Here is a 12593-nt window from a genome sequence, read left to right as displayed (position 1 = left end):
TTCATGCATAATCTGGATCTTTCCTAAGAAAATTTTATTTTCTATTAATTTTCTGTAACTTCCAGTTAAATTCTTTGTTCCACCTAAGTTACCTGTGTAGACTACAGACATAAATGGAACTCCAAACCACATGGGATCCTTGAGACAAATTGCTAGAGGACACCAGAATTCTCTGATTAAAGGATTCTGGTCTTTATTCCTTTTGAGATGGGTGAATTTAGCATATTTTAGCTTGTATTTTATTAACACTGAGAAGTTTCTGGCATTGCTGCTGACAGACACTGTCTAGATTTAGGAGATAAGAAAATGCAGCCAAGGGATGTATAAGCCCATCCCAATGATGAAGACAGGGTGACCACACAGATTCCACTCCTAACATGAAAGAGGTTTTGCTTTTTCCTGAAAGCTTTCTTTCACAAAATGTCCGAACAAAATACAAATCTGGAACTCACCTAATTTGTAGTTTTTCTTCTTGTTCCCCTCATAACTGCAGTACTTCAACGCCTGTATCTTTCTGACTGCTGTTTTGTGCTTATTTTGGCTGCCCTGTCTCTTGAGAAGCAGTAGTGGCCTGTGGGCAGTCCTGGTGCAGCCCCCACAGTGAGTTTTTCTCAGGGCTGGTGGGCTGCTCGCCACCTTTGGTGGCTGAGGGAGGGCACAGGCCAGCTCGGGTGGATCAGCAAGAAGGTGGGACACAGTCTTGTGCTCATCCCAGCTCCATCCCACCATGCAGCAGTGGAATGGAGAGCCACTGTTGTTATCTGCTGGACACTGCCATTCCCAGTCCTTCCCTGTTAACAGACTCTCTGGGGTGGACTGTGTGTCTTGGAGCTGGCGGTGACAGGAACATTGGCTGCCACTGCAATTTCACCTAATTTGGGTTAAAATGTAAGGGGTGTGATGCTGGAAATCTGTAGCACCTGCCTTTTGTGCTGGTCATCCAGGACATTCAGAGATCACTGCTTCCTTCTTTCACCTCTGAGAGAGCACCTACAGCAAATTCTGCAGGCAGGGCGCCTGCACCAGCTGCATGCCTGGTGCTGCTGCCTGGGAGACATAATCCTTTGAAGGAAAGCAGGGGACACCTGCTTAAGCTTGGTGTTGTGTCAGCTGTTTTCCAGGCCTTTGGAGCACTGATATGGTGAAGCACAGAGATGAAGGGACTGCTCTTGTCTGCTCTTGCCGTTTAAGCCACAGAGACTCTTTCAGGAGCTTCTCTCAATAATTGATGTGAGGAACATTCACATTTATATAGATTTCAGTGACTTTTTTTCAGGACTGTAATTGCAGTGACATGAACTGAACACTGGGAAGAGAACCCACTTGTTTTAACCATTGTGTGATGGGAATTCCTAAGCTCTGTACAGATACATGTGAAAGAATAACTGCCTTGCCTGGGATAAACTGTATTTCTACAGAAGCACAAAAGTATGGTCCACTTGGGTTAATTTCAGAGGTTTTTCTACTTGGCCATTTTATTTTTATGTAATCCATGAACATTTTTGAAGTGAGATGCAATGGACATGTGCTGGCAACTTTGACTTGAGCAGATGTGCCTTACGCAATTCACTTGTCACTGCTCAGTCCCAGGTGGATAAAGTCTGTTGTGCAACAACCTCTTCCTCAGCCCCATGCCACCAGTTGGCAGCCTTGTGATCTCAGGAGAGGAAAAAACATTGCTGCATGTAAACAGCCCTCTCTACCATTTTTTTTAGATCACGTCAAGATAACGATATGGGGAGATGGAGATGTGGTGGGGGGAAAGCAAGAGGGTAATTACAGAGGGACTCTGTCAGATTGTATGACTAAAACAAGAACTTTGCTATTTGACTGATTCATTTTCCTCATCCCAAACACATTCTGGATGTTTCCTTCCTTGCATTTTTCCCTTGTGATCCTTTAATTCACAACACCAATCTCAATGTCTCATTTGTTTGCTATGGGTAACCAATAGGAATTTCTATGACAGCAGCAGACGTGTTTTGTAAATGATCATTATTCTTTAAAACACTGAGGTGTTTTTTTCTGGAAAGTTGCTTTATGCTGTTTCATTGTATTGTGAAACAATGGCTCTTGTTTACTGTATTCTGTCTACTTTCAGATTACTCCATTTCATGCCTCTTTGGTGCTGTTCATTGGCAAAGCCTCAGGTGCAGTTACTGATCCTGTCGCTGGCTTTTTTATTAGCAAAAGTAGATGGACAAAAATTGGCCGGCTCATGCCTTGGTAAGTATAAGTGTGTACATATATTTACATATATATGTGAATATTGAGTGTTGTGATCATATATCCCCCCCACTGAATTAGACTCATGGATTGTATTCATTCCACATATATAAAATAAAAACTAAAAAATTGCCATATTGTCTTTAACTTGTTCACACATGAAATCACAGAAGAGATTTTTTATCACTGGAGATGCAAATAAATGAAGCCAAGAGACTCTTTTTAGCAAAACTGGAAGCTGAGTTCTAAAACTTTCTTAAATCTGTGGTTGAATTTTAATCTTTGTCTAGATTTGTTTAGTTTGACTTCAATCTTTCACTTCCATAAGTTCCAATAAGTTGGAACTTATTTCTACTTATGTCCTAGAGTGCCTTCACATGTCACAATCAACCTTCCAGGAGCTCCTGCCCAGGCCTTTCAGTTCAGGGAAGGATGCATGCACAGCTGTGGAACAGATGTGTGCATGGGTGTGGAACAGATGTGAAACCATGGCACCAAAGGGCCCAGCAGCCAGTGCTGCCATGGCGCTGTGTGGGGTTCTTACCACTTATCAGAGTCCTGCTTCTCTTACACCCCATAGTCAAAAAAGTTCATTAAAAAACCACCATGACTCTTACAGTGAGTCATGTAGGACTCTCACTAGTCATGAGATGCTGCAAGGTTTTGGTTTTTTGTGAAGGAAGTGTGTGATGTTTCACTGTGACATCTTACCCATGGGCACGTGCTCTCCATGTGCTCCAAGGAGAGGTTGGAGCAATGAATGTTGGTCATATAGGAATGAGATTGACAGGTGTGAAGCAAGAAAAATTGGAAAAGATTGAGCCATGCTAGAGGAACTCACCTATGCCACAGGGCATGTGTTTGTTGGATTTTAGTATTTTGGAAGCCAAGGGGAGATTGATGAGTTTGTGAAATAGGGAGCCTTTCATCATTTTTTCTCATACATTATATGGATGTATTTTAAATTAATTGCAAAATTTTAATTGATATAACCCACAAACTTGATTTACAACAAAAATCTAAGAGTAAATGTGTCCTGAGCAAGGAAGTTGAAATTTCAGGGGAAAATGAGCACAGTTTTTAGCTGGTTCTCTTGATGTTATACAGTTTTATGGCTACAGAAACTTGTCCATGGGCAGCTTATATCTGACAAAATAGAGAAGGCAAGTACTGATTGGAAAAAGCTGCTCTTGGCCCAGTAAACAGGGTCTTCAGATTGAAGTTAAGCTTTTTGTCAAGACTCATGGGAAAAGAGGAGTTTACTGCTGTTTCTCTTTTCAGGATTTGGTTGGAGGCCAGATAAGTGGTATGGTTTTTAATGACCACTGAATTAACCAAGTAAAAAAATCTATCCAAAAGGAAAACAATGAAATTTTAATACAAATGCCATTAGAAATATTCTGATGCTTTTCCCCCTTTTTTTAAAGTTCTCTGAAAACACAGCAAGTGCATGTGTTTATTGTTAGTGTTGCATTGATGTTAGAATGATTCCTGTCCTAGCACCAGCATGAACTTATCAGCCCTTTTGACTGTAAACCAGCTCCAGCACATCTTGCACTTCTTACAGGAAAAGTGCTTATCTAACCCCACCTTTCATCAAACAGATGCTCTTTACAGGAGGATTTTCTCTGGAATTTTTTTGGTAACACTAATATTTTCATGGCAATTCTGTTCCTAGACTTTGAGAGTCAGGCCTTTTTTTTTTTTTACAAAGCAAAAAATGTGTCTTCCCCTAGCTTAAAAACACTTTAGCATTTTGATTTTTTTCTGACTTCTTAACAATCTAGAATGAAGCAATGGATTTTTTTCAGTCAGAAAAGCTTGTCAGCAAAGCAAGAACCTTAGTAAGGGAGGTGAATGTTTAACTATTGCTTAATACTGTCCTCAATATAACACAAAGTCATCAACCACTTATTTAATGGCTTTAAAAGGCAGAAGCAGGCATTGTCTTGAAATACTGGTCTAACATTTTGTCAAAAGAGATAATAGCTGACAATCAGATATTCAGCAACTCCAGCAAGGCTTTGAAAATTCCCTGGCATTAGAGAGGAAAGGAAAATGTGGGAAAGAGGAGAACAATACCAAGAGGGTTGTTGCCAAAAAGTTGCATGAAAAAGTGACTGTGAAGATATTTAGTGTGATGACTGCCTGGACACCATCTGGAAGAGCTCATGCTTTTGGAGTGGAAGGTAGATTCCCTGAGATGTGTTAGGATTTTACCCTTGTTTATATTTTCCATTGTTGTGGGTGAACTGTGGGCTGGGGACCAGAGGGGCAGAGAATACCAGAACCTGGCACTTTCCTGGTAAATGTTCAGCTCTCAGTGATGCTGTCCATCCCAAAGAGCAGTGTGGGAAAGCCATTGTTTTACTAAACTATTTACCCACATTACTCTTTTGTATTCCAGGTTTTCAGTTCACGATTGCAAAATAACCAGCTGACCCCCAATGTCCGTAGTGCTGTTGTGAAGGGATTAATCTGTTTTCTCTTTTATGTGTTTGGAAATTTTTTGTCAGGATCTTGGTCATCTAAATACATTGTTCAGTGCCTGATTTACAAGAATACAGGACAGGCCTGATGCTGCAGCTTAGACTTTTAGGAAATAATAGCATCTGACCAGTTCTGTATCATGGAGTTTAACAAATGCTATTTGCCTGAAATAGGTTTTAGACTAATGTCATTAATTGCTGGTTAATGGCAATGTCTGGAGTATAAGTTTCTGTGGTTTTTCTTTTTAAGACACCTTCCTCTCTGAAGATGATCCTTTTGTGTTTGAAGTGATTAGGAGTTAAATGGAGGAAATTATCATCTACCCAACTAGACACAGTGTAGGAGCTTTCACAAAGGGTTGTCCATTGTCTCTTTTGCTTTTTTGAATATTTTTAAGTGTATAAACATATTTACACTTGTTTGAAGTAGCTGTGAAGAGACTAAGTTCAGGGAGAAACCAAAGACACTATAATTAGAAGGGGGAATCTCAATAATAAGTAAACTCATGTAAAAATTTCTGGAGTATGCAAAGACATGATAAGAGATCTTATTTTTTAGTGATTCTTTCTAATAAATGTGTAATCTGAGAGATATGCCAAGGAATGGCAATATAGGTGTGCTGTTACAGTGCATGTGAAAGGAAATTTTGTCACTTCTGAGTGGGATATTAATTTAAATGTAGCTCTTTTCTTTCAGACTCACTGGGGTTTTTTCCTCTTTATGAAAGTATTAATCTGTGTATTTATATATTTTATATTAATATTAATATATTTTATATTAATCTGTGTATTTAATGCACACTAAATTTTGATATTTAAAAGCATACATTACTGCAGTTAGAAAAATTGCACATAAATTGTGTTATATTGATTATTAGCAGGAAAATTTAATGTGCTTTACTATCATTATTTTAAGATTGTTGATGTGTGTTAATTTTCTTCTCAGGGTGCTGGCATGTACACCCTTCACAATAATCTCCTATTTTTTAATGTGGTACCTACCTCCATTTGTCTCAGGAAGAGTTGCTTGGTACCTGACTTTCCACTGCCTTTTTCAAGCACTGACCACAGTAAGTAGAATACAGGTCATGATGTTCTCAGCAGGGACTTGCTTGTTGTCTGTCTACATTAGAGCACTCATATTTGGTAAACTTGTTTTCACATTTTACTTCTAGTTCTAGTGAGTTTAAGGGACAAGCAGATGCCCTTTTATCAAACTCTGCTGGTTGGTGGTTTCTGTCAATGCTTTTTCCGGTAAATGAACTGCTAATTCATCCAGGTTACCTCCAGTGCCCTCAACTCATTCTTGTATAGATGTTCAGATTCCTAATTCCACTTGGACATCCAACTTCTCATAACTTCTCAGGAGAAGATTAGGAATTCTGTATTCTCATGTTAAGCTTGAATATTTCCCTAAGTCCTTTGTTTTCCCAGTAGAAAGAAGGCATCCATAATTGTTTTAAATAATTTCTTTAAATAATTTCTTTCTTTTAAATAATTTAAATAATTTCTTTCCTCTTTCTTTTGAAAGAGAAACACAGGGTTTCCCTGGCAGTTTTGAAAATGTACACACGTACCATTTTTGATGGAGGTGAACAGAAAATCGTTTTGTACAAACATTGTGGGATGCAGAGTGCAAGACTTAATTTGGCTACAGATTTCTGGAGTGGTGGGAACACCACAGAGAACTTGGTTATTCAAGCAGGTTCATGTCCCAGTTCCACTTTGCAGTGGTCTTAACTTATGCTTAAATTAAGGAGCGTGTGACAAGTGGTGCTGAAAGAGTAGTTTTCACTATTATCTCCTGGATTTACATAATTAGACAGATGTTTGAAATATTTTGGGTATTTGTATAGTCTTCTGGCTTGAATAAAGTGAAAAACTGTATTTCTTCTTTATGGCTTGGCTTCCTGTTAGTTAGCTCAAACTAGGAGCACAATGGTGTCCTAGTGCAAAGAAAGAAAAGTTCTTTTGAGTCTCTCAGTGAAGGATGTTTTTCCAACGAAACTGAAGGAGCACAACATCGAGGTAAACCCTCTGGGTATTTTATTATTTATTATTTGTATTCTGAAATATACTGTTTTCCTTTTATATGCTTTTCAAACCAGAAAGAAAAGGCAGGACTGTGTGCACAAAAATTAGTTGAGGGTTCTTAGTGTTCTGAATGAATGTTCTAAATTAATTCCAAGGTCCCATTAAACCATTTTCTTGGATATCAAAGGAATACAGCAGTTTTACCCTGACATTTCCTATGTTCTTTCTTCCCATAGTTATTCCAAGTACCATACTCTGCCCTCACCATGTTTCTCAGCACGGACCAGAAGGACAGAGATTCTGCAACAGCCTATAGTGAGTGTGATCTGGGCTCTCTCTTGGGGATTGGACTGAGTTTTATGGAAAATACTTCTTAATCTATAGGAAGTTCTTAGTGATTTGTGTCCCTAAACTCGACTTCTATAAGAATGTTTTAATATGTGATGAAAATTAATTTGTCTTCAAAGGAATTGCATTTTTTTAGTTAAATAGGAGACGTTAATATTTAATTGTCTCAAATTGTCTGATCAGCTATAAACTCTTTTTGGTTTATTGCTAGCCAGAGGAAACAATAAAAAAATCACTCCTAACCAAATCAGGGTAAGGAATAATGGTTTAATTTCAAGGTGATTTGTAGGGGGAAAACCAAGAAACATTCAATTAAAGAAAGTATAAAAGTAATTTTGAGGAGTTTGTTGTTTAGGTTTTGTTTGGGGTTTGTTGTTTTGTTCTCTCACCTTCTTTTTTAGTTCATATTTCCTCAGATTTATGTGTTTCATGTTATAAATTCAGATGCCAAACCTATTTTCTCAGGTTTGAGGTTAGGTTTTCTTGGTTCTATGAGTTCTCAGAAAAAAAATTGAGAAGTCATAGAACCAAGACACCTAACCTCACCAAAAAGGAAAGTAATTTTGTGTGCATGTTCACACCAACTGAAATATCTTTTTTCATTTAATCTGTGTTTTTTAAATTAATTCTGGCATACACCAGGTAGTTTAAAGGCAGATCTTGTTGTAATACAGCTAGCACTCTGAGTGTATTAATTAAAAGAATGAGGCTTTCCAGACCATATCTCTGTCTCTTCAACTACCAAAACCAGACAAACTTTTAGCTTTGAAGCAAATCAATCAGACAAAAAAAAAGTGCAGTGAAAATATTTTCAAGATTTCCTGTATAGATCATAAATTGAATGCAAGAACAGTTTCCTCCCCTCCTACTCTCTTCAGCTCTGTTCTCATGCCTTCTTTACTGTGTAACTGCAATAAGCAAGATAAAGAGAAAAAAGTCAAATATTACATGGAAGACTTCTCTATGTCTTAACTAGTCCTTAAAGTGTTGCTTTAGAATATCTTTTAGGTTTTTTTGTTGCATCTGTTTTGTCTTCCTGACAAGATCCCTTTTCTCTTCCATTAGTCCTTCTAACTCTCAACATCCTTGATTATGTTGAGACCCACAGAGGCACAGTGAAATAGCAAGAAGAACTGAAAATGTAATGTCAAAAATTCTAGATATGATATCCCCTGAGAAACCCAATCCCTCTCCAGAGATAAGAACTGTTGTAATTTGCATTATCATCAACTGTCTTTAGGAAAAATTCTGGACTGACAGCCACAGGACAGGACTAAACAGCAGGAGATTCCAGTTGTGTTATATTCTTTGGCACTGACTGTATTCTGAGTCATCTGGCCTAAATTCTAACTAAATCTATGTACCTAGTGTTTTCTATTGTCTGGTTTTATGTCTTCAGAGGCTCTGATCCAAATAAATGTGATTTCTGATCTGCTAGTCCCATGCAGGGCTTCACAGGCATGTGAAACTTGTACTCATAAAAGCTGTTGAACTCCATGGCTGAAAGTTCAGAAAATGACTCCATGTCATTTATTGTTCAGAAAGGGTTTAACTTTTGAGTGTGCAGCTGTTCTCCTAAACCAAATTAAGGTGGTGGAGTGAACCATAGTTTTGACTTTTCAAATGTTGGTATTTTTGTGCATGTTGATACAATATTTGTTTGGAGGAAAGGGTTCTTGTAATGGTTATGCTTATGTGAGAACCTTTTTCTTTACCTTTTCCTTTTTTGGTAAGTGTTTTACTTAAACACTTCTGCCTCTCTCTGGGCTTCATAGAGAATTCTTCCTGTTGATATACTGTCTTGGATGCAGTCAGTTGTTCAGGCATTTCTTCAACTGTAAAAGAAAAACAGCTGTGTCATATGAAGTGTGCGCTTAAAAATAAGGTTGGGATCAGAGGATCCATTACCCTCTGCTGGAGACAAGCAGAACTGCTTATTATAAATTTTATTCTGCTGTTGCTATTGATGCAAGGTAGAAACACTGGATTCCAAAGTTGCTTTAACATAACTCCTACTTACATTCTGGCCAAAATATAACCTACTTCAGGGTACAATCTGCTGGCAGATCAGCTTTCTTGGCTGATGTGGAAAGTAATACATCATAAATTCTGGGCACACAAGAACTTTGAAGGATACCTGTTCCTCAGCTCTTGCCACTACTTAGAAAATAGTTTCACAGTGGTTATATTTCTGGTGCCTCTAATGATGCTTCTGGGTTTTATTCTATACAAGTTCTTGATAAAATGCAGATGTAGAGCCCTAGACAAAGGTGATGAATGTGTAGGTGGTGTTTGAATGAAAGGTGTGATTTGAGTGCATTGCCTTTGCACTGAGTTTGGAAGCTCTGCAATGCCCAACTGAGACCAGTTTGTGTCCAAACACTTCAGACCAGGTTGGAGTTTGATTTCCACCATCTGCCAGGATTTTTGTGTGCATGGACTGAATTGCAACATTGCTGGTAAGATTGGATGTGAAGCTCGGGGAAGGGGCTTTTTTTACTTCCCATTGGTTTAAATTAATGTTGCATGGCGCCTCCGATTTTCCACTCAAAAGTATTTTCAGTTAGGGAACAAAGTAGCAATAGTTTAAAAGGTCCAGGTCTCCTAGGGAGCCTCTCTTCTCCTTACTGGATCTTGCATAGCTACAGACAGCCTGCATTGCTGCAGTGTCTGAACCCCTCACAATCTGTGTCCATTGCCCTCCCTTTAGATGGTGAAGTATTTTTATTCCTTTACAGGGACGCACAAAAAGTCACGTGTCTGAGGTCACTGAAGGCTGTTATAGATCAGGGGACTTGAATAAACATGAACCTAGGAGCTTTTGAAACAGCTGTCAAATCCCAGAGGGAGCATGATAACCACCAGGACACAACCTGCTCTGGAAGCATCCCTTCAGAATCCTCCATGGTGCTCCTCAGAAAGGAACATATGACCCTGGGAGCCACTGAAAGAGAAAAAATAGAAAAAAAACTCTGAAGTTTGGGTCAATGAGAAGTGCGTTCCCTCACAAATGGGAAGACTTTTCCGCCATCTTTAATCTGTTCATGCATTCAGCCCTAATGTATCTTTATGCAAAATGTGTAAAAAGTCTCTGGAGCTAGGACAGGAATTCAGTTTATCTCCTGGCCATGGGGATGCTGGATATGGCCGTGTTGCAGGGAAACAGGCACAGCAGGCTTGAAATCCCTCAGGGTGAGGAGGGTTTAGAACCCAAATTTCTCACCATTTGCCTTAACACAGCTGCAACACCTGGTCAGGTTGTTGATCGATTTCACAAGATGATCCCCAGGGTTAGATTTTTGTTTTCCTAAGTGAAGGCTTTGGTTGTTTTTTGTTAGATGATCCCTTTTTCTGGTGAGAATTAGTGATCTGAATTGTTCTCTGAGGTTGAGGTAGATAGTTCTGCCTGACTCTGGCCTTAGGCAATTAAGAACAGCACCCGCTGTTTCCAAGAGCTTTGTAGCTGTACTATTTCCATAAACCTGAGGCAAGTATCACTTTATTTTACAGCTGGAGGACTCAGAGGTCTGATTAGATAAGTGCTTCACAAGTTGCTGCCAAGTTTGAGATGAACAGTCTGATATCATGACTCCAAGTCCTACTTTGGAAGAAATGGCATTTAAAAAGTAGTTCCACTCTGGTCCTCAAGATGAAAGATCTCCATGTTATCCCCTTGTGGCTCCCAATCTCAGCATTCACATTTCTCATGCAGCTTGTATAGAAAAGGCTCTTTCATGGATGCTTCTTCTCAAACCTGATGAGAAAATAAATGATAAAACTCTGCCGTTGAAACCATTCTATTACTGACCTTTCAGTTCTTCTGTTCTTGGCATTGCTCATTCCTGTAAGAGGAAATGATTTGATAACATTTCCCTTCAGTGAGACAGATGAACAAGATTCCCATCCTCAGTGCACATTTGTGCTTTCATTCTTTAGGAATGACCATGGAAGTGCTTGGGACCTTGATTGGAGCTTCACTTCAGGGGCAGATTGTGGCCAGTGCTCATGTCTCTCCCCACTGCACTGTGAATCCCTCAGTAAACACCACTGACTCCTGGCATGACACTCCCAGCATTCCAGACCCCTCAGATCTTCTGTCTCACCAAGTAAGTGTCTGTGAACACACTAAAATATCCTATGGAGAAGGGTAGGGGATGTTTCTCTAATACCAGATCATGTCCAGCAGGATGAGTGTGAACACGACTCCCTTGAAATCTGTGATGCTGGAGCTCAGGCAATGACCTTGTTGCAGACAATGCTTTCCATCTCTGCTGTCCTTGCAACTCCTCCTCAGTGTGACACCAGAATTTCTTTGAGGAGCTTTGCAGGAGGCACCAAACCCATAAAGCAGCTGGGAAGGACTTGGCCACCCTTACTTTTCACTAGGGGCTGATTTACAGTTTATAGAAACTTAGTAAGAAAAGCACATTTTACCCCTCCAAAAATACTCCATCCAGTCCTGGGGACCCCAGCACAAGAAAGACTTGGATCTATTAAAGCAGAGCCAGAGGAGGGTCACAAAAATGATCAGAAGGTTGGAGGACTCAGCCTGGAGGAGAGAAAATTTCAGGGAGAACTTATTGCAGCCTTTCAGTACAAAAAGGGGATTTTAAAGATGGAAGAAACTTTTGACCAGAGTTTGTAATGACAGGACAAGAAGGAATGGTTTTAAACTAAAGAGGGTACATTTAAATTAGATATTAGGAAGATTTTTTAAATTTTTTTTTTTTTCAGTGAGAGTGACAAGGTACTGGCACAGGTTGCCCAGAGAAGCTGTGGATGTTCCATCCCTGGAAGTGCTCAATATCAGGCTGGATGTGGCTCAGAATCTAGTCCAGTGGAAGATGTCCCTGCCCATGGCAGAGGGCTGGAATGAGATGATCTTTGAAAGTCACACCCAACCCAAAGCATTCTATGATTCCATGAAAAAAGTGTGGCTACAGCAGGATCTTTCAGTTCAGCAACACTGATTTCCAGAGGAGGTACCACTGGAGATCTGTACACATTAATGGCAATTTTGTGAACAAAACCAAGTCGTATTTGCAATCTGTACTTTTGTGAAGGTACAAAGCACTGTTGAAAGCAAATGATTGGTAACATGCCATTAGTGGGGGCAGATCTCAGTGGTTAACATGTGGAATGAACCTAGGGATCCATGCTTATTTATTTAATTTTCCATGACAGGCTTTTCCTGTAATTTTGCACAAATAATTTAATCTCCTCGTACTTGAGTTTTATATTTTTTGAGAAACAAAGAAGGTTTTGTATCTGGGAGGAAAACCTAAAATCTGATCCAAACCTCAGTTAACACAATTTGATAGTCTTCCATTGTTTGCAGTGGTCTTGAAACAGGCCCTGAATTAAACAATTACATGGTGTAGGGCTTTTTTTCCCTAGGTCACTTGTGAAATCAGCAGATTGTTGGTTCCAATTTACCAATTACTGGATTCATCCTTTCTTTTTATACTTTCATCTGTTGCTATGTCAGTGCAAGCA

The 12593-nt window shown here is 39.3% G+C and overlaps 1 protein-coding gene across 1 annotated transcript in view; it reads left to right on the top strand.

The window, feature by feature from the left end:
- The window catches only part of MFSD2B (MFSD2 lysolipid transporter B, sphingolipid), a 39179-nt gene that overhangs the window by 7476 nt on the left and 19110 nt on the right, over positions 1–12593 (top strand). The window contains exons 3-6 of the mRNA XM_058801840.1: positions 2102–2226; positions 5662–5785; positions 6986–7064; positions 11034–11203. Coding sequence (XP_058657823.1) covers positions 2102–2226; positions 5662–5785; positions 6986–7064; positions 11034–11203 — 498 coding nt within the window. The remainder of the gene's footprint in view (positions 1–2101; positions 2227–5661; positions 5786–6985; positions 7065–11033; positions 11204–12593) is intronic.

Source organism: Ammospiza caudacuta, chromosome 3 (genome assembly GCF_027887145.1).
Source record: "Ammospiza caudacuta isolate bAmmCau1 chromosome 3, bAmmCau1.pri, whole genome shotgun sequence".
In the NCBI taxonomy this organism is placed as follows: Eukaryota; Metazoa; Chordata; class Aves; order Passeriformes; family Passerellidae; genus Ammospiza; species Ammospiza caudacuta.
Note: the sequence above shows the minus strand (reverse complement) of the source record. Positions and strands in the feature narration are given on the sequence as shown.